Source organism: Puma concolor, chromosome B1 (assembly GCF_028749965.1).
Source record: "Puma concolor isolate L17-30 chromosome B1, mPumCon1.1.hap2, whole genome shotgun sequence".
NCBI lineage: Eukaryota > Metazoa > Chordata > Mammalia > Carnivora > Felidae > Puma > Puma concolor.
The window spans coordinates 59,073,430-59,096,573 of NC_141670.1; the positions used below are offsets into that span (position 1 = coordinate 59,073,430).

The window sequence follows — 23,144 nt, forward strand, 5'->3', positions numbered from 1 at the left end:
TTGTTTTCTTTTTTAAACAGGTTCTTAATCAAGAACCAACTCTATGGATCCAGGACAGGTTTATCCCATGGCCTGCTCTGAACAGCGTGTTGTCCAATAGAAGATTCCATTGGCAAACCGTCTCTGTTGCCTTATAGAGCAAGCAAAGAAGATGGATCGACTGAAGAACCATCTGCCTGTGTGCTTTCTACCTACTGTGCCCTTTTTAATCCTAGTATCCACTCTAGCGGCTGCTAAGAGTGTGACTAACAGCACTTTAAATGGCACTGACATTGTCTTGGGCTCTGTGCCTGTAATCATTGCCAGAACTGACCATATCATAGTCAAGGAAGGGAACAGTGCCTTGATTAATTGTAGTGTTTATGGTATCCCTGAGCCACAATTCAAGTGGTATAATTCCATTGGCAAGCTGCTGACAGAAGACGAGGAGAAAGGAGGAGGTAGGCTTTCAAGTTGTATCAAATATCATAAGATATAAACATGGACTTTGGAACCCGCACTCTGAATGTTAGTTGTTCCTATTCAAGTGATTTAAGGATCTCATTTTGTCTTCTTTCTCTAAGGCAAGAGGGAGAAATATATATTCTTAAGGATTCGAATCGCTAATTACTTCATAGTTTGCACTTTTTGACTTGGAAGACAGGGCAAACAGAAGTCTTAAAACGCCTCTTGGAATTTTGTAACATAGTGCATACAAAATGTTATAGGGACAATGTAAAATGGATTTTCCATAAGTATACGTTCCATTTATAAGGGAGTTTTATTTTGTGTCATGGAGCTGGGTCCAGTAAACAATATAGCAGGTGTTTATGGTTAAATGTCAGTTTAATTCATTGACTGTGGATTTAAAGACCACACTTCTTAAAACAAGTCTCTGTGCAAGGTTCTCAGCCACGACTTGAGATCATTCTGTGCTTCTGAAGACCTGGCTGAAGTTTCTAGATTGTTGCTGCTGAGGCCAAGACGGAAGATTCAGTAGCAAGAAATAACATGTGGCAATAGGAGAATGCTTAGTTTTTAATGAGTGCATTTCTGGCCAAAAAATGTGAATCACCTACATAAGCACTGAGCCTGCTTCAGGAAAGACTTCGGCCAGAGAGAGGATTGACTGGGTCATGGTGAATAACTACACTTCTTGTTTTAGGTGTGAGAAGTACTTGTCTGAAAACCCAAGCCTGAGCTAATTGACCTGAAGGAGTTAATGTACTTTCTAAAGCATTTACTGTGTGAAGTAAGGGTGGGGGAGTAAAAAGATCATTGTTCTGAAGTAGCAGCTTCCTAGTTTCTGTCACCTTTCATTCATGTTGTACTTCCCATCCACAGCCCTTTAAGCAATGAATAATCCCCAGAGAGTTTCTGCTCCAAGAAAACCTACGTTTTTAATCTCTTTCCTTCATTTTATCTCACTCTGGAAAAGAATGGAAGCTAATACCTTATGTCTCCTTAGGAGCTGAGCAAATGGAGTTTTCTTGCCATTACATACTTGTGGCTCACCGCTGTGTCCCTCATGGCTAAGGCCACTAGCAGTCCAACTACCTGGGATCTGGGGTTTCATTGTAGCACTCTCACATTGCTTTGAATTAACCATTCAGGGATGTACAACATGACAAAGCTTCCTCCCTCCAGTGAAAATACATGTTACGTGTATGTCTGTCTGTTTAATTTGGTAGAGTGGACCTGTATCCCCACCGAGTAAAATTTTGAGGCCATAGAATTTTTAAATTGGAAGGGACCTAGAGACAGTGTAATCCAAATCTCTTCTTCCACCCACGTTTTCCCGAAGTCCCACTGTTAGTTAATGGCTGTGACTAGAACCTTCACTAGTGACAGTGAGAAGAAGAGACACCACCCCCCCCCCCAGCCCACAGTTGGTTTCCATCCCTACCATTCCTTCCTCACAGACTCCAAGTCAAAAGCAAGTGATCCCACACTTGTGAAGGGGGCAGTAACCATGGTAACATATACACACTCAAGTCCCCATACTCCATCAGATCCTTCTGCGAGCTGGGCCGCCGCGGGAAATAACAAGGGAACTGAATTGAGGGGAACAAGGACTCCAGACCTGAATCTACCTTTCACATGGACACTGAAGCATGGGTCATCACTGGTACCAAGGAGCTGGGGCACTAAACCCCTGAGTCCTAGAGAGGGAGACACTGTGGGAACCACAGTGCTGGGGCCTGAATTTCAGTTACCACATTTTGATTGCAGTCCTAAAGTAGGGCCTTTCTGCTTCAGAGAGATCACATGTTGCCTCAGTTGAAAAGGTCGTTCTAACTATTAACGTGGGCTTGGCAAGCACACTCTGTACCTGCCTTCTCAATCTGTGTCTTAGGAGGCTGGACTAGAGGGAAGACACATGGCTCGATTTCCTTTTGTTCTGTGGCACTCAGGTGGTCCATAGTAGCAGACTGCAGAAGCCCAGAACCCCAGAACCAGGGGAAGCCAGCAAAAGCCTTTGTGGCACAGAGAACTGCTCCATCAGAACCCAGCATTTGTATTGTGTTTGCAGCCAGCAGTCTTGCTGATAAATCAGTTAGCCGTTTTCAAATCTCATAAGGAAGATGCACTGCAGATTTTTAAAAAGAACTCATATGATACTAGTACTTGATGTTCCAGCTCAGCCTTTGTACTGCAGTGCATAATAATAGTGATTCCAGAATGTCAGGAACACAGGGCAATACACAAAACACTGTACCTCACAACCAAGCAAGACATAAGAAATAGCAGAAATGACACTCCTCGTCATGAATTATTAGAACTTCAGTGTTCAAATGGCCTATCAGAGGACGCATAATTCTTTAACTCTTTCTTTCTGATGGGGAAGATGCCCATATTATAACCGTGGGCAAAATTTTCAGTTGTCAGGCTAATCGTCTAGAAGTTTAAATGGAGCAGTGTTTCATTATAACTCAACAAAGAGGTGATTGAATGAATATAGTATGAAAAATGATGCTAATATCCCAGAACATTACCTAGATACAATAGACTACTGTTAAAACCAAACTAAAAAAACTAATGTAATTTTCATTAACAATCCCAACCATTGATTAAGCCCTCGTATACCAAGTTACAGATACCATTTCTGATCCTTACAGTAAGCATGACGGGTAGATATTATTAATCCTCATGTATACAGATGAGGGACCAAGTGAACAGAGAGGATATTACACGGCCAGAGTGTGGACAAGCTAGTATTTATTCTCCCTCTGTGTCCAACCAGCATCTGCTCACTCTTTGGGTCTTGCTAGGTGAAAAATGTTGAAGAACATCCAACCCAGACCGAGCGAATGAGAGAAGCCTTCCGGGATGGAAAATGCATGGTAATCACCCACATCAGTTTCAGTGTCAGGATATGTGCTGTCACGTGTATATGTGACACACACACACACAAAGCATCAAAATCACCTGGTGACTCGATCCAGGAGCACATCACCATTCATTGTGTGATTAGGAAGGACCAACTTCATTTCTCGTTTATGCTGACAAAGTGAGCGAGCTATTCATGCCAGCCCTGCCGGTCCTGGAAAGAGTGGGGCTACTGCCTGTCACTGGTGAGAGCGTCAACTGCTTCACTGCCCTTCCCTGCTGCTCATTCCTTCAAGTCCAGAGGATCGAGACAGGCTAATGTGTAATCTGTCTCTGGAGGAGGACTTTTCTTTTTCTGGCTGTTCACCAAAGGACATGTTTTGGGGGTAGTCCACCACCCACATTACAGAAATAGCTCAGAATTCCAATAACATGCATAACCACAAATGACCACAAAGTCCTTTTGCTTGAGGTGAGTAGAAATAAACAGTTGTCAGAGAGTATTATGAAAAAAGTGCCAGTTATTTCAGGTACTAATTATCCAGCGTATTTTTGCCATGGCTTCGTACTCTGACTTTAAGCCATTTAAATGCACATTAGCACCTTTGATGATAAATAACGAGCATTTCAGGAAAGTCAGCCAGCAGAGGCCTTGCCAAACACCTCTGCCTTGTTAGCGATTAAGTTTGAAATTCTTCTTCCAACTTAGGTTTGAGACTTCTGTGGATTGGTTCTCCACACCCTTACAGCGTTCTTCCACCAAAAATAACTAAAGACTGTCTTTTAAAGTAAAACATGCACAGAGTAAACGGAGCCAAAGTGCACAAAGTTCCCAATTGTCACCTCTGCTACTTTAGCATTGTGGAATTCATTATTACAGGTTTTGGTTTGTTTGTTTGTTTTTGTTTTTAAGAGAAAGAGCACTCACATGTGCACACCAGTAGTGGAGGGGCAGAGAGAGAGGGAGAGAGAATCTCAAGCAGGCTCCACACTGAGCTCGAAGCTCCATGGTTGGTGGGGCGGGGGGAAGGGAGGCACGATCTCATGACAGTGAGATCATGAACTGGGCTGAAATCAAGAGTTGGTCACTCATCCCCCTGAGCCACCCAGGAGCACCATAAGTTTTGCATTTATTTATTTATTTGCATTCATCTCCACTTTTCACATTTTTGGAATAGACCATAAAATGCCTGTTCACTACTTCTGCAAGGGACAACAGCCTGTGCCAGCCCTGTTTTCAGACTAGTTAGTATATGACCTCCTTACTTAATGCACGTCTAAGAAGGGTCAGTTCCCACAGTAAATATAAATCATCCTTTACCTCTGAGATCGGCGTGAAGTAGTGCATTAACTACCGAAAATATGCTGAATTCTTCTTTTAGTAGATTAAATATCTGAGATGAAAAATCAACTTACCAAAGGCATGAAATAAAATTAGTGTAATTAGGAATACATTACTGGAAATCCCACAATAGCCTTTCCTTGAGTAAGTGCCTTAACTCCTCTGAGCCACAGTTTTTGTAAGATAGAGAAAATCCTTTTTTACTAGCAGGTGGGGCTGAGCGTCTTGAATAAACTATTGTGTATTAAACATTTTGCACAGTGACCTGGAACATGTCCAGCTGTCAGTAAATGGCAACTGCTGCTATTGTTATTGGTAATATCGCCCTATATTTTGGCAGCCATAGATTCCAAGTGCCTAAATCTCTATTTCATAATCTAGTGTGTTTTGAAAAGACAGGAAATAATTTCCTGGGTAATTTCTTATTCTCTATCTCAATCTCTCAACCTTAAAAACACTGAATTAATATAAAAAAATTTATAGCCCTTCAAAGTTATTTGAAATTTCAGGCTGCCTGGGCAGCTCAGTCAGTTAAGCATCTGACTCTTGATTTCGGTCAGGTCATGATCTCACGGTTTTCAGGTTTGAGCCCCGTGTCAGCACAGAGCCTGCTTGGGATTTTTTTCTCTCCCTCTCTGTGTGCCCTTCCCCTGCTTGTGCTCATTCACTCGCTCTCAAAATAAATAAATAAACTTAAAAAAAAAAGTTATTTGAAATTTCAAAACAATGTTGAGACTGCCGTGGTAGCAAGTTTGGAATCCTTTCCTTCATCAGAGGCTTCCCCTTGCCCCACCATCACTCTTGAGTACACAGGACCTGTTGATATCCAACATGCTTCTATCTCTGAATAAGCAGTGAGCATATGTGGACATTACTAAATGTGTTATACACAAGATGAACTTTACATCTGCCTAACTCAGTGGTTCTTGGCGGGAGCCTGTGTTCCACCCAGAGGACATTTGGCAAAGTCTGGAGATAAATTTTTGGTTGTCATAACCTGGCGGAGGAGGGAAAGGAAGTGGGGGAAATTATGCTACTGGAATCTAGTAGGTAGAAGGAAGGAATGCTGCGACACATCTTTCAATGCACAAGATAAACCCCTACAAAGAATTACTCGGCACAAAATGTCAATGGTGTCAAAGCTCAGGGACCCTAATCTAACCCAAAGAAGCACTCCTCTGCTAACTAAAGAATCATTCCAAAGTAGATCTTGAGGTCAGTTGTTTGAACCCATTATGTATTCTTTCATAAAAGTAGTTTAAGTTATTATGGCTCATTTTCCAAATTGATCCATGTCAAGGGCCAATCTGATAACTAACCACCATTTATAGTTTTTCTTGGATGAGTTATGCTCCATTTGGGATATGAACTCAGAGTGCTATAGTCTTAGCTGTGAAAAGACGCTTCTGGATCCACCTCAGATAAGGATGACAGCTGAAATTCCCAAAATGGAAGTCATTTATATGAACCCAGCGTAGGGTGCCCTTGTCTTGGAAAACCACCTGTAGCTGTTCTCAGAAAAGACTTGCTAGCCTGCGTGGAATTACTTGGCACTAAAAATTAAGATCACCAGATCCAGTTAGCTAGAGGGTCATATGTTTCCTTTGCCAGGAAGTGAAAAGACAGTAGGTAATCTTTTCAGATATTATTTATACTTTTAAGCATAGCATAACTCCAGGCTGTGAACAGCATAGCCTTCCACCCCCACCTTCCTGAGCTGAAAGCTGAACTAAGCCTGTATTATCCCAGGCCACCTTTACTCCACATGATGTAGGAACTAGCTTGTTAGAGCTGGCCTGGTAGCCTCTGAAGAGGTCTCTTGGGAGGATTGGGGGAGTGGTGCATAAGAGCCCTTACGGCTTGCAGTGTTTATAACCAGAGTCTGCAGTGGCTTCACGGAGCCATCATCTACTGCAGAAGCCTGTAACAGGTGCAGCCATGCAGTGCTAAATTTGTTTTCAATTATGTTTTGTAAAAAGGCATGGATCCTTTCTCTTCAGTGGTCTGTTTTTCACATATTGGAGGATAAGTACCACATTTATAGACACCTACACACACGTGCATCTAGTTCTTATTTGAAGACTCGATTGATGCAATATTCAGGTGAATCTTGTACTTCATTTATGTTTACCTAAACATTTATTGGAACTCTTACCACATGAATTTTTTAATTTATTTTAATTTTTTAAAATGTTTGTTTATTTTTGAGAGAGACAGCAGGGTAGGGGCAGAAAGAGAGGGAGACACAGAATCTGAAGCCTCCAGGCTCCAGGCTCTGAGCTGTCAGCACAGAAGTCGAACGCTTAACCGACATGAAAATTTTTAAAGTTGGCCTCAAGAAAATAATGTATTGGGGCACCTGGGTGGCTCAGTCTGTTAAGCGTTGACTCTTGATTTCAGCTCAGGTCATGATCTCGCGGTTTGTGGGTTCAAGTCCCATATTGGACCCTGCACTGAGCCTGCTTGGGATTCTCTCTCTCTCTGCCCCTCCCTCACTTACTCTCTCTCTCAAAAGAAATAAATACACTTAAAAAAAAAAAAGAAAAGAACCTACTTGTTTTGGCCATTTGAAATCTCCTCCTTAAAAACCATAGGTATGTAAAGCTCAAGAGCCTAAGTACCTCACTGGGATTTTGAACAGAGTTTTAATCTTTCATGCCACTCACTGGGGACATAGACAAACCATACATCAGCTTATTTACACATTCACAGAAAGGTATCTCCAAAGAAAAAAGAAATCCTTATCTTCGAATAAGTAATTTGGGGGAAATTCTAAGAGCTTCGTATTTGGGCATAATTTTAATTTCTAATGCTCCATGATCCTCAGGAAAAGCTGGAGAAATTTAGGATTGTAGTAGACATGGTGTTTGAAGGAAGCTGTAATTATAGTATCTTTGTAGGTTGTGTTCTCACTTTCCTTATGATTCTTTAGTTCCAGAATGTATCAATGCTGTTCATTTCTATACAGCAGTAATGTGGTCAGAAGTCGTTTGCAGGAGCCAGAGTTCTGATCTAGTGCCATACACTGGCTACACACTGAGCCACAGTGACTCCCATCATATGACTGTAGACATATGAGGCTGCTGATCTGCTTCTCTCATTACTGGACAGGGTCTACCTGACCCTGACACTGTCCTATTGACATGACATCGTAGTGTCTGGAGCAACTTCCTCTTCCATGTGTGTGTGCCCCACAGTGAGCACGGTGGTACCAGGTCAGGTCAGCCACCTTCCTGGCTTGGGACCAAGGTTATGGCTTCTCTCAGAGAATGTTGGCAGGAGGGGAAAGTTCTGGAACCATGTCCCTGTAGAAAAACTATCCTGAAAAGGAGATTTTTCTCATTACCTTGATTTTCTTATATTCGTTAATATTTTTTCAGTCAATTTAGGCTTGTCTGATTTGAGAAATTTCAAGAAGTCTACAAGTAGGTCATAGACTACATTCATTTTGAATTTTGACAGATGCCTCCATATCAACCTTCCAAAGGTTTTACCAACCTGACTCCCCACTGCCACGTGTGTAAGCATCCCTTACCCTGTTCTCTCAGCAACATAATATATAATCAGTGTCTTCCCTCTTTTTCTGGCACTCTGAAAGGTTGCAAGTTATGTTTTGGGGGGCGCCTGAGCAGCTCAGTCAGATAAGCATCTGACTTTGGCTCAGGTCATGATCTCATGGTTCGTGAGTTCAAGCCCTGAGTCAGGCTCTATGCTGACAACACAGAGCCTGCTTGGGATTCTCTGTCTCCCTCCCTCTACTCCTCCCCTGCTCACACTGTCTCTCTCTCTCTCAAAAATAAACTCTTAAAAAAGTTATGTTTTTTATAGTTAGACACTATTCATATTTCTTTTTCTCTGTGATTTATCCATTCGTATCCTTTCCCCATTTTTTCTTTTGAGTTATTTGTCTTGATTTATAGGAGGTTTTTTTTATATTTTATACCTAGTAAGCATTTGTCTGTCAAATATTCATAATTTTCTCCCACTCTGTCATTTGCTTTTCCTTTTACTTAGTATGACATATTTTATAGTGTAAAAATTTTAATTGTGGAGAAATCTAATCTATTATTGTTTTCCTTTATAGTTTCTGGGATTCTTGAAATGCCTAAAAAGACTTCGTATCCCTAGTTTGTAAAAATGTTTTTATATCCTCTATTAACTTTATACTTTTTAAAAATATTTTTTAATGTTTATTTATCTTGAGAGAGAGAGCATGTAAGCAGGGGAGGGGCAGAGAGAGAGAATCCCAAGCAGGAACTGTGAGATCATGACCTGAGCCAATATCAAGAGTCTGACACTTAACCAAGTGAGCCATCCAAGCACCCTAATTTTATACTTTTAATTTACATTTAGATCTTCAGAATACTTGGAATTTATTTTTATGTATCACATCAAATAGGAACATAACTTCATTTTCATTTTTCTTTTAAATGAATGGTCAGTTATCCCAGTATTCTTTCCCTGCTGATTTAAAATATCTTCCTTATTTTTAAAATCCCCATGCTTACCGGCATCTGCTTCTGGACTTTCTGATTTTCTTCACTGGTTTAGTCAGGGGTCAGAGAAGGTTTCTCAGGTAGCGAGGTGACAGCGAGGTGGTATCTGAACTGGGCTAAGAAGGGGTGAGGCAAGGCTTGGAGGCGGGAGGGAGGAGAGCTTTCCAGGCAGAGAGGAAACCTGTGGGAAGGTCCTATGGCAGCTGTAAGAAATGAAATAAGGCCTGTTTGTCAGGGGGAAGTCCTGTAGGGTGAGGGGTTCCTGTTCTCCCACAGGATAAATACAAAGCTCTTGAACATTCTGGCCCTGCATTCCTCTCCGGCCCTGTCCCCACCCTAGCCCTTCTTGGTTTTGGACGTAGTTTGTCAGCTGCAGCAGCACAGCCTGGGTTCCCTCTATTGCTCCTATGCCACCTGCACCACCCAGCCCGCCCTCATCCTGGCCCGGTTCCCCAAGCCTCTCCAAGAAGCTGGTGCTCCCACCCCACTGCCCTGGGCCGGCACTTTGCCAAGTGAGCCACGGTCCTTTGTTGCCGTCTGCGTCCCTCCTTGGGCCGGATGGTTTTCTCAGTCGGGAATCCTGTCTAACTCATCTTTGTATTCGTACAGTCGAGCGTGGAACCTGCTGCAAACGCAATTTACTCAATAATGTTTGTTGACTAAACGCTTGAACAAGATTAAAAAAAGATCACTGCCCTTCTAAAAATGTCAGCTTTTGTGTGTGTGTGTGTGTGTGTGTGTGTGTGCGCAGCATAAAATACACACTGCAGTACAGCTAAGAAATAACATCTGTTAGCTTTTCTCTTTGCAAAGGAGAGACTGTCACCACACTACTTCTGCTCCCACGTGGGAGGTTTTCATGTGCGATTCTTGTGCCTGGAGTTTCTCGGGGAGACTGTGACAGATTCCTGGGCAAACTCTGGCAGCCCGTCTCCTACTGCATGTGTCAGTATTTTAGGGTGAAGCCTTCAGGTGAGGGTCACCTTACAGGACCAGAGTGGATGACGGGAGGTGGAGGAAGGGCTTTTGAAGGGTTACAATCTGAGCAAGGCACAGGGCATGTATTAGTGAATAACTGTCAAGGGCATTAGGGAAATGTTTTACACGTAATCTTTGGTAATATATTCAGAAAGTCACGGTTTAACATCCGCCTCTTTATTTCCTCCAGAATCATTGCATGTAGATCTGACTCGGCATCAGCTGCCGACATTTTAGGTTTTTATCTGTGCTAAAGTGATGCGGCTTAGTGAAAATTCAGCACAACTTTGACATGCCCAGTTACCATCTAAAATACACGAGAACAGCACTGTATACGCACTTCATGAAGAGCACTGATGGTTTCCTATGACAGTCATTGTGGGTGTTCTTGTTTTCTTAAGTAAAGTTAAAGCTAAAGCCAGGACCCTTCCAGAATGAGTCTCAGGGCAAGATATTTGTAGACTGAGGCGAATGGTAACGTGCAAGACAGAAAACGTTCTCAAGATGATCCCAGCTGGATGGGTTCTATATGGAAATTCTTCGTGAGCCTGGGTGCAGAGCTGATGTGGGAGGACCACAAAGTGCAATCTATGCCATCTTCATTGTTTTCAGGGCTGCATCTGGTGGTAGAACACACAGAAATCTTTATTTTTCACTAACCAGCGGTCAAGCTGAGACTGAGAGGAAATATGTAGAGTCTTAGTATCAGCCTTTAAAAAAGAAGTGATACAGACTTACATCACCTTTGAGGTGATAACCTTAGCTCCTGTGACATTATAGTCTTTGGAAGGGGTGTGTGTGTGTGTGTGTGTGTGCGCACATACGTGTGTGTCTGTTGGCTACCAAAGACTTGCTTTGTGACCCATAACAGAATACAGTGATCACTAAAATTATTATTTAGGTGTGAAGAGAAGCTGTTCATAATACCATCAGTTACCTGCCTTCTTAGTTTAGTGGTCTTTTCTGCTCTCCTGCTACTCCCGGGTTCAGACTACTTTGGAGGTAATTCCTCCATAAAAGGAATGGCCATGGGAGGTTAGGAGTTGAACAATTTGACCCTCACCACTCCCCATATAAATAACCTCACCTCACCTTCTTCCATCCTAGTTCCTGTTATATTTTCCAACAGAAGAAAGAAGGTAAATTTGAGAAACTCCTACAAGTATAGTCTGTAATTTTCTGGAACCAAATACCTTCCATATCCGTAATAAGTTTCCAGTCAACTCGAGTTTGCCTATGCCCGCTGTAGTCCACCTTTATGAAACATGCACATGTTAAAAATATAAATTGATAATACATTGATTCCCTTGCCCCAGATTATTTCTACATTTGGACAAACCTGCAGCCGAAGTATCAAAATCCACGTTCAGGGAATGAAGGGAGTGGAAGGCCTGCCCAATCTAAACGAGAGAAGATTTCACAGACTGGGTGCTTAGGTTTGTCGGTTGACACACATTCACAAGAAACCAAAAATTCACTAGATTTTCCAAACCAGTGTTTTCTACTCTTGGGGAAAAGATACTGGCCGAATTGTTAGAAAAGGGTTACTCAGGGACACTAGGAGCCACTCTTCACAGATGTTCTTTCAGAAAGAGTAATAGGACAGCACCTACAAGAGGCATCCTGCCAGATCCAGCGTGCCTAGCAGGTAGGAGGGGCCGCAGGTCCCCAGAAGGCACCTCACGGCTCCACCACAGCTTCCTTAAGGATGTTCCTAGGAGTAGAAGATGCTGGAATGAAGAAGGCCCTCTCTTGCTTCAGTCCATAGTGCCCTGAGACTGTAGTCACTTACACGTTCACAAGTTTAAAAGGGGGGGAGGAGGGGAACAAGTTGCTTGTTGCTTTTGGGAAATATCAGATTTTTAAATAGAATTAGAAGTCACTGCCAGAAGGAGAAGAAACAGGTGAAAATACAATTCGATAATAGGTACTTAAAAGGAAAACTACATGTTGAACTGCTCCATCTCTCAGGAGAGGCTCCTCTAGTTGGCTTGTGGAGCCGGAGTGCTTTTATGGAGAAATATCTCCCTGTCTGCTCCTCAGAGCTCCCAAGAGAACTGTCCTGGACCCTTCCATCTCTATAGGACAGTATAGGTAGGCTTTCAGAAAGCCTCAGACCCAGGACCTAGAAGCCAAACCTCTAATGATCTGTGGGTACAGAGGCAGACAAAGAATGAATCCCAATGAAAGAGTTTCCCCTGATTCAGAACTTCATCCCTGGGGCAACACTAGCTCCTTTCCAGGCCAGAGAAGGAAATAGAACTGCACTTATCAACATGCATTCTCCATTATGTGAGGCTTATTTTCGACTTGATGGGTCTATAATTTATTTGCAAGGCTAAAACATTAAATTGGTATTAATTCATACCCAGCCTCTGAATGTTCACATTGTTAGCTTGTAACTTTTAAGTACTATAAACAATTCATCATAAATTCTCAAAATTAATGACATGTTATGCTTGAATTAACTGAGGTCATACAAGGATAACTTCAACCTCAAATATGAGAAACCCAGGTAAACAATTATAATTTAATTGGCTTACTCCAGACTTTATGTTGATCCTAAAATACTTTATATTCTTAGAAGCATTAAACTCCCTCAATGAACATATATATTCAATAGCGTCATGCTCGTGGGCAGGTTAGAAAACCAGATGCTATGTTTAAGGAATTCTTTAATAAGAGCGCGGTATTTTCCAGATTGTTTATTTTTCCTACTTTTCACGAGGCTGTAGAATTACATAGCATGGCTTGGGGGTTCAGAGTATAGCCTTTCGACCCTGAGTTCATCTGCTCTCCCACTTCTTCCAAACTGGTGACCTTGGGAAGGTGGGCTTATCTAACCGTGCCTTAGTTTCTTCATCCTGTGAAATGGAGCCAGTATGAGTACCAACCTCACAGAGTCGTTGTGGAGATGAAAAGCATTAACACACGTCACTGTGTCACTGGCTGGCACGTAGTAATTGTTCACTGTCGGTATCAGTAGTAGTAGTAGCAGTGGCGGCAGTAGATGTTTTTAGTAATGTGAGAGTTTGTAGACACTTTAATATGACCTGTGTGTCCTTGGTTGAATTTTCCCCCCTTCCTTCCCACAGGAAAATGGCAGATGCATGACAGCGGCCTCCTGAACATCACCAAGGTGTCTTTTTCAGACCGAGGTAAATACACATGTGTTGCTTCTAACATCCATGGCACTGTGAACAACACGGTGACCCTGAGAGTCATCTTTACCTCTGGAGACATGGGCGTCTACTACATGGTCGTCTGCCTTGTGGCCTTCACCATTGTCATGGTCCTCAATATCACCCGCCTGTGCATGATGAGCAGTCACCTGAAGAAGACCGAGAAAGCCATCAATGAGTTCTTTAGGACAGAAGGCGCAGAGAAGCTGCAAAAGGCATTTGAGATTGCCAAGCGGATCCCCATCATCACCTCAGCCAAAACTCTAGAGCTTGCCAAAGTCACCCAGTTCAAAACCATGGAGTTTGCACGCTATATCGAAGAGCTTGCCAGGAGTGTGCCTCTGCCTCCCCTCATTATGAACTGCAGGACCATCATGGAGGAAATCATGGAGGTGGTCGGGCTTGAGGAGCAGGGGCAGAATTTTGTGCGGCACACTCCAGAAGGCCAGGAGGCCTCAGACAGGGATGAGGTTTACACAATCCCAAACTCCCTGAAGAGAAGTGACTCCCCCACTGCTGACTCGGACGCCTCATCGCTGCACGAGCAGCCTCAGCAAATTGCCATCAAGGTGTCTGTGCACCCACAGTCCAAAAAAGATCACGTGGATGACCAAGACGGTGTGCAATTTGAGGTCAAAGATGAAGAGGAGACAGAACCGTCAGCCGACCATTCCCCGGAAACTGCAGAGCCTTCCACAGATGTAACATCCACAGAGCTAACGTCTGAAGAGTCAACGCCTATCGAGGTATTAGATAGAGTCCTGCCACCAGCTCACCTGGAAACTTCAGAGCCAGCAGTGGCACAGGACAGAAACACCTGCATTATTTATGAAAGCCATGTCTAATATCAACCATGAAAAGCTATGCATATCAAGAAAATCAGGGGCTGCTCCTTGTAGTGCAGATGTAGTACGCACTCGCCGCTAAGCCTTACCAGGAGACTCTCATCCCTTAGGTAGGAGTGACGCCATTTTAAAAGGGGAAACACCTGAGTGCAGTTTATGACATGACTGGAATTTCCCCCACAGTAAAGGATGTGAGAAACATCAGGGTGCAGAATTGGTCATACTGGACGGAAGGTGTCTGTCCATGCGATACGAATTTTAGAGGCTCTTCTCTGCCAAATAACCTTAATGGGTGATGCCCTTTTGTCAAAGAGAATATTACTATAAGATATTCTGAGTTCAAGAGCCCTGTCCAATGCACACCGCATTGCTTTTCCTTTAAAAAAAATTATAGGTCTGCTACAATAGCAAATGCACGTACATGGGTTTGTTGCACTTTCTTCTCAGTTTTATTCCTTTCACTGTTCCTTTATAATGGAGTAGTTGTTGTTACATTAATACTAATTGCTCTTTCCGGTTTGGTCCTCTTTGCCACTTTGTCCTTATTTTCCCCCTAGAATACTTACCTCAGAGGCTTTGGTATCAGTCACTGGTGCCAGGGCTGATACCTACAAGTCACCTGTAATGTTCCCGAGTAGTTACTAGGCTCATTATTTTTGTCACTACCCAGGCCTATCTTCATACATCACTTTTTTTGTTTCCAACGAAGCTGCTATTGTGAAACTGAGAAAAATTTTGCCCAGGAATAGCACTTTATTAGCCAAAAACAAATGTGTTTACCTGTCTGATTCTGAGAGCCTTTTGGTGGAAGGAAATTATAAAAGGTCGAATATACCTGTATTACCCATGAAACCTGCTCTCTACGTGTAAGTAACATCATCTTACAAACAAAAACTGATTATCTGGAAAATGTATTGCTTCTGAAGACAGCAGCATATGATGAATCCCTGTAGGTTGTAGAATATTGACTTCCCAGAAGGGCTTGAAGGGCCATATGCCATCAAGTGACTCAAACACTTAATTCAGGGCAGCAAAATAAAGATCTGTGAAGTTGTGTAACCAGGTCCGCTTTGTGAACCACGTAGCTAACTTGTTGGTCTTTAAAGGGAAAGTGAAAGGTTGGAGTAATGACCTAGGGAACTGTGTCATCAAATTTCACGCCAAATTATTGAATTGTTTTTTAGTCTCACAAGAAAGCAGTAATATGTGAGGCTGAATGATGTTATGGAAAGGAGAAAAAGTCAGTCTATGCAAAGGTCAACACCTTACCTGACTGTGCCAATAACTAGCTGCCTGGCTTTGATCAGGTATGGGTCTCAGCTTCCTTATCTGTCAGAGGGGGCAGACTAGATAGGCTCTGAGCACCATTTAAATGGTCTCTCTCACAGAACCACATCAATATCATCGTGCTTGCTGTCTTTCCAGTTAACAGATTTTCACTTTCATCTCTGGGTTCAGCTAACATTTTTTATGCTGCCTTACTCAAGGAGGATCAGTTTTAAATAATCATAGCATTTTAAGCAAGTTGTGGATCTTCTCTCCCAAAACATCATTAGGACCACTTCTATAGTTTAAATTTAACCATAGTGAGAATGAGTGGTATTTCATTGTCACTTAGAAGCAGGGGGAGTAACCTTAAAGTTGTTGTAGGGGTCATGGCCACATCAAGTGATGGGGTCGTGATGTTGAAGGTTACATGGGCCACGTTGGTACTGAGGGAGCAGACCCAGATGTTTAGTCCTCACTCTGTCACTATCTAGTAAGTGATCTCGAACAACTCCCTTCCCTTCTCTGGGGCTTAATCTTTTCCATCTGAAAAATATGGGGGTTGTGCTTGATGAGTCACAAGGTCCCTTCTAGCTCAGACATGTATTGTTTTACAGAGTTTGTAATCTCCCAAGATAGGTCCCTGCTGCAAGAGACAAACAACATTGGGAGCCAAAATGGGTACAGGAGATTGGATGCTTTTTGCTGTCCAAAATTTTACAACAAATGTATTTGGCTGTGCAGCTGAGGGCAGTGGGTTTGGCTTTAGGGGTAGCCTGACAGGCTTCTTTATTCGTAGACAACCAGTGTGGAAGGCAATCTAACAAGACATGGAGTTTGGTTAGACAAACTTGTCCAGGAATGAACTGCTGGCATCTAGTTAGAAGGGTCTTGGCGGGGGGGGGGGGGGGGGGGGGAGGGGAGGTCACATAAAGCAACTAGTAGTACAGCAGTCAAGAGAAAGCATGACTCCTATGTGGGCTCTCTGGATTAGGATTTTATGTATTTGGGTTGCAGAACACCTTTATCTCCAACTCTAAGAATATAAACATTTTCCACTTGCTATGGAGGCCAGCAAATTCTTACTACGGATCTATATGCCCAAAACAACAACAAACAAATTTAAGCTCATTTTGTGATATTGTGTGAATTTTTTTGCATTGTGTTCAGTTATTCCACCCAAACCCATGTGCAGATTTCCACATGGAAAGGCATCAGTTCTATCTAGACATTGATAAGAAATAAAAACTTTAAAATCAGCAGATTTTTAATGAAGCAGGAGCAGGAATTTATGACCAAAGAATGTTCCAGATTGGTCTTAGCTTCTTAAGACTGGGGAGATTATTATTATTATTATTATTATTATTATATAGATTTTTCCAAACTTTTCCCCTCTTAGGGCATCAAAAAGCTCTTGATAGAATCATAGCCAACCTAAAAGGAGGTTGGTTTACAATGGAGATTTCTCCTTCCAGAAATTCTACACTCTTCCTATCCATCCTACATCTTCTTTGTGAAATGAGAAAGGCTCTCTCCTTCTAGAATATAAAATGTAGAAGACCTTGTGACTTTCAGCTGATTTTTCAAAGATAAACTGCTCAGCTTCATAGAAATTTATAGACGTATGGCTGTATGTGTGTGTCCTTGTGTGCACGCGTGAGCGTCAGGCTGTTTGGGGCAGTTTTAAAAGCTTAACGCTAAATCCCAAGCTATGTCCTTTGGGTCTTATGTAGTCATTCTCAACATCAGTCTCTGGTTTCTGAGTCATATCTCTAGCAACTTCTTTCCTTGAAATTCTGAAAATGATTCAGATACGTGTGCATATTTAATTCACTTAGATCTGTAAACTTGGATGGTATTTATTCTAAATGGACAAAAACACAATTTTATACTGAAAATCTATGTAATTTATAATGGTTTTGTTTTATATATTATATTTTCATATCTTTAGGGCACATCTACTGTTCTCATCTTTTTGTATATCATACTCAGCAAAAAGAAATACTAATACTTGACTAAAATCTCTAGGAACCAAATGTGATGTATAACGTATAGAAATTGCTCTAAAAATAGCTGAATGTTCCCACCCATCCCAAGCATTATGGTGCCATTACATCCAGAATGAGTTGTCTCAGATGTTTATGAGCATTCCTTTTTTCAAAACTAAGGCTAAAAGGTCTTGACATCCCACACAATGGATTCTGGAATCTCCTTCCTATCTTTATCTTTTTTATTGTTTGTTTCATTTTTAACTGTAGAAGTCTGTGTTGTTCAAGCTTGCCTTTGAAGGGCAAATGTGAGATAAGAAAGCAATTTGATGAGAAGACTGAATTGAACTCTGGCTATGTAAATTATTTAGTGGACTGCTGACATGTTTTAAGTCTAATGCTTAGATTGTTATTTATTGGTGATCTAGGGTCTGCTCAGCTCTTTAGCACACGAAGTAAATGTAAGGCACAAGAATATTTGCATGTTTTGAACAAGCACTCTCTCAGTGTAGTGCAGCCAACACAGATCTGCTTACCTGCAAAAACACCCATCCCAGCCATTGGAGAAACAGTTTGGGAGAGGCAAATCAGCCACCTTTTATTCGTAGATTGAAATCCAGTGTTGTTATCAGTGCTAACTCTTAAATGGCAGCCCCTGAGGTTCTGTTAACAGGGGATTTCCTGTCAGTGTTTCATTTGGTAAGAAAATGGAGCATTTAACTTATCTTTCAGATACTGTATTTTATATTCGGCACAGTTCAGCTACTGTTCTGTACCTATTTCACAGATCCTTTTGGCATTCCGTTAAGATTATAATCCCTGTTTCTACTCTTGCTTTTTAAGCTAATTTACTGGTACTCTTTAAACCTACCAAATCTCATTGTATGTTCACACACATCTTTTGAGCACCTGACATCTTCAAGACACTAGCCATTTTTACATTCACCTATTCATTTAAAAATCCCTCAGTAGATAACAAAATTCATTTTCCTAATGACTTTTTTAGGGTTTCTACAGTGATTAATCAGGTCTGGATTAAACAAATCAATGGTGGGGGATTGGAAATCAAAACAATTGTTTAATACGTTTTCCAAAGGACTGAGTGCGTGTCTGTTATACAAGAAAATATCACATGAGGGTGGTAATGATCTTTGAGATAGTTTAGAGATATCATTTTGAAGGGGGCTAATATTTAGAATACCACAATCAAAATTGAAGCTCTCAGAGAATGTAAAAATAGAAAACAAATAGTTCTAAGAATATTCTGGCATAAATTGATTTTATTTAACCAGTAATAAAAGCCTTCAGATGTATCTGTCAGACACCATAGAGCTGCTTACAGTGAGTTAGGGTCAAAGAAGATGTTTGCTTGCACTTATGTTTGGCTTGCTATATCTCTAGTTCTGGATGTCCTTTGTTAAAATTGGAAAATAAGATGAAAAACTTTATCTGGGCAGAAATGTCAAACTGGTGGATTTGTGAACTATAAATGTTCACTTTTTAAAAATAATTTAAAGATATAAACAAATGGCATTTAAGTTGATGTTATAGTAGCAAAACAAAACACCATGTGCTCCATCCTGTGTTTTGATCATTGCTTTAATAAAGGATTTGCGCAGGAGTGTGGATTTTGTGTCATGTCCCACCTGAAGGGCATGTGATTGTGGCATGTGATTTATTCTTTCCAATGATAGGAAATCCGTTACTCATTCTTTTTTTTTCTTTGTTTTTATTTTAACTTGTTTTATTTTTTTAAATTTACATCCAAATTAGTTAGCATATAGCGCAATAATGATTTCAGGAGTAGATTCCTTAGTGCCCCTTACCCATTTAGCCCATCCCCCCTCCCACAACCCCTCTAGTAACCCTCAGTTTGTTCTCCATATTTATGAGTCTCTTCTGTTTTTGTCCCCCTCCCTGTTTTTATATTATTTTTGTTTCCCTTCCCTTAGGTTCATCTGTTTTTGTCTCTTAAAGTCCTCATATGAGTGAAGTCATATGATTTTTATCTTTCTCTAATTTCACTTAGCATAATACCCTCCAGTTCCATCCACGTAGTTGCAAATTGCAAGGTTTCATTCTTTTTGATTGCTGAGTAATACTCTATTATATATATACACCACATCTTCTATATACATTCATCCATTGATGGACATTTGGGCTCTTTCCATACTTTGGCTACTGTTGATAGTGCTGCTATAAACATGGGGGTGCATGTGTCCCTAAGAAACAGCACACCTGTGTCCCTTGGATAAATGCCTAGTAGTGCAATTGCTGGGTTGTTGGGTAGTTCTATTTTTAGTTTTTTGAGGAACCTCCATACTGTTTTCCAGAGTGGCTGCACCAGCTTGCATTCCCAACCAATTCTTTTCCCTACCTTTTGCATCCATGACGTATCTTGGGAGAAAAGGAAAAATCAAATAATTTTTTTTTTTTAACGTCTATTCATTCTTGAGACAGAGAGAGACAGAGCATGAACGGGGGAGGGGCAGAGAGAGGGGAGACACAGAATCGGAAGCAGGCTCCAGGCTCTGAGCCATCAGCCCAGAGCCTGAGGCGGGGCTCGAACTCACGGACCGCGAGATCGTGACCTGAGTTGAAGTCGGACGTTTAACTGACTGAGCCACCCAGGTGCCCCGCAAATAATTTTTTTTTTAACTACAAACTTTATCCAAATTCAGAAACCTTAACTCCATCCTAACAAACTTTACAGCAATGTATTTTTATCTGTTTCAGGAAATGATTTTTAACATGTAATATAAAGCATACTCTGGAAAATCCAAAAAAACCAGGAAACTCACATACCCAGAACATTCCACAGAAGGTATAAGTAACAGATCTGCGTAGACAATACCAAATCCAGGCCAAATTCAAAAAATGCTAAGTAGGTCCCTTTGACAATCAGCTTCAAAAACTGAATTCCTCTCAGATGAGATATGGGACACGTAAGCAAAACCAGATGGGACTACCAAATAGGAAAGCAAGACAAAAAGGGCAGAAACTAATTTACTGCAGACTAAAGAGACAAAATAACTGAGTTTTCCAATAAATTATACATGTAACTTAACATCCACAGGTTCTCCCAAGCAAAACAAAAAACAAAAAACCAGACTGAGTATTATGCTGGCATTAATGGAAAAATTAACAATCATATCATTATGAAAGAGAAAATAGGAAAGTTTCATGCTAACCAGGTAATTTTGACTGACGCCTATTTTCAGACCCAGAACAAATAGTTGCTAAATTTTTTTTTGCAGGTTTTGGAATGCCATGTTCTGCATGGGCCTTAATCAAAAGAGCTGTATACGGATTAATATTAATCTGCATGATTTTCAAAGAAGCCTACAGTCACAGAGTTGGAAAATCAATGTGAAGTTAATCTAATTTACATATCTTCTACAATGTGCCTACATGTAGTAGTTCAGCTCTGCTTGAAAATCTCTGACAAACAGGGAACTCGTTCCTTATGTAGCAGCATATTCCATCGTGGCTGGGTCTTAAGCACTGAGGCAAGAATTTTAAAAGTGCTACCACACTGGTCCTTGAGCTCCCTGAAGCCAAAAGTGTGAGTTAGTCCTGCCACAATAAAATTGTCTTTTTAGTGTCAACACAAAACTAAAATTGTAAATGTATTCATATAAAAGGATTGCAAAAATGCGGGATGCTCCTGATATGGCTAATTAACATGCCATGTGGCACACACCCTTTTGAGTGAATGGCTTCTGCCAGTGGGGGGGTGTTAGAGGCAGATTTCAGGTGAATCAGGTGCGCTCGCCTTCCCAGCCCCTGAGATGTCCTAAGGCTACAGCTCACTGAATAAAGGGTGGTTCGGCAGTGAGAAAAAAAGCAAATCAACCAGCAGATGAATTGCCTCATTATATTAGTATACTTTTGAAAGACTATTAGAACAACTGAAAGAAGTGTATATATACGTTATTTTCAAAAAGCAAATCTCTACCAGTGGAGTGGGTTTTCTTACAATTATTCATGTTTTAAGATTCATTATGGAATAGGAGTCCCAGTAAATTATGCAAAAAAAAAAAAAAATCACTCTAGCAAAATTAGAGGACTTTTTGTTCAATGCAGATGCTCTATAACATCTACTTCCTGAAGTTCTCCATGATTCCTATGAAGCTGATGTGTTAATAGAGACCCCTGAAGCGATTGGCACCTCTGGTTTTAGGTCTGATTATTATGTCTACTGATGTCACACACTTCTTCCACTTAGGCATATGGCAAGGTGAACAAAGTTCCCCAAAGCTTTAAGAAAAGTCCTTTTTTTTTTTAACTAGGATTTTATTTATTTATTTTTAAGTTTATTTGAGAGACACAGAGACCGCGAGAGTGGGGGAGGGGCAGAGAGAGAGAAAAGAGAGAGAGAATACCAAGCAGGCTCTGTGCTGTCAGCACAGAGCCAGATGCCAGTCTCGAACCCATGAAACTGTGAGATCATGACCTGAGCCGAAACCAAGAGTTGAACACTTAACCAACTGAGCCACCCACGTGCCCCAAGAAGATTCCTAATTCTAACCATCAAGGTTTTTACACCAAAGGCAAAAATGACAAGTGTGTCTGGACAAAGAGGTAGGACTCTCTGTCTTAGCTCTACAGAGGGTCCCTATTGTTGGGTGATGTTTCCCACGCTCCTCCCTGTTGGCATTACCTCAGCTGTTCTGCCAGAGGACGAAGTTACTATGCTTGAAGTAAAATGCTGTATTACAGAACAAATAGAGTCCATGAAAAAAAGCATCTACCATGAAGTAGACACTTATCAGTTTAACATAAAAGAAGTAAATTTCAATGCCGGTTATGTTTGAAATTATTTTAAAACTGAAACATTACACAAATTATGACTTGGCATCGTATTTGTAGAAATGTCTTCATCTGAAGCAGAGATTTGAAAGTGTTAACACCTTCAAAAATTGCAGAGGATTTAAATACATTCTATTTGTAGGAAATACGAAAAATGACAGCTGATGTGGAGCATCTGTGATCATTAATTTTTTTAATATGCTGATTATAATGTTCCTAATTTTTTGGTCATCACAATAATTACTGTGATTGATGATACTTCTGAAACCCTGCCAGATCTTGAAAAAAAAAGTTTAACCCCAAATTAAAAATATATATGTATTATTCTTTTATCATGTTAACTATTCATTCCACAATGAGTTGTAGATGACTGAGTTAAATACACTTTACTGTCTGTGAGTCCTTTGAAATTGGAAATTGCTATGTTTCATACAAGCTCACTAACTCTGGATAATGAGACTACTTTATTAATCAGACAGTTTACTCCCAATCATTTGGAGTCAATGATAGATTTACAGTGTGATTAAAAAAGCAGAAAGCTGGATGATCTATAAGTGCTTTTCTTAATCTGAAGCAAAAAAATGGAAGACATTCTGTTTATAACACAAGAATAAAACATTAATATGCTATGCTTCCAACAGACTGAATATTTGTGTCCATCCAAAATTCCTGTGTTGAAATCCTAATCCCCAATGTGATGGTTTTTGGAGGTGGGGCCTTTGGTAGGGGATTAGGTCATGAAGCATGACACTCTTATGAATGGCATTGGTGCCCTTATAAAAAAGACCCCATAGGAGCACCTGGGTGGCTTAGTCATTTGAGCGTCTGACTTTGGCTCGGGTCATGATCTCACGGGTTGTGAGTTCAAGCCCCACCATCAGGCTTGCTGGTGTCAGCACAGAGCCCACTTCAGATCATCTGTCTCT

General features: G+C 41.1%; 1 protein-coding gene across 7 annotated transcripts in view; it reads left to right on the plus strand.

The window, feature by feature from the left end:
* MFAP3L (microfibril associated protein 3 like) overlaps nucleotides 1–23,144 on the plus strand; it is a 128,812-nt gene that overhangs the window by 23,452 nt on the left and 82,216 nt on the right. For 5 of the 7 annotated variants that reach the window (XM_086703886.1, XM_086703889.1, XM_086703885.1 and 2 more), the window contains 2 exons: nucleotides 21–440; nucleotides 13,221–14,053. In XM_086703886.1, coding sequence (XP_086560012.1) covers nucleotides 152–440; nucleotides 13,221–14,053 — 1,122 coding nt within the window. In that variant the 5' untranslated portion in view covers nucleotides 21–151. Of the gene's footprint in view, nucleotides 1–20; nucleotides 441–13,220; nucleotides 19,028–20,663; nucleotides 22,866–23,144 lie in introns of those variants that run through there. The other 2 variants (XM_025922288.2, XM_025922286.2) reach the window with 2 other exon arrangements.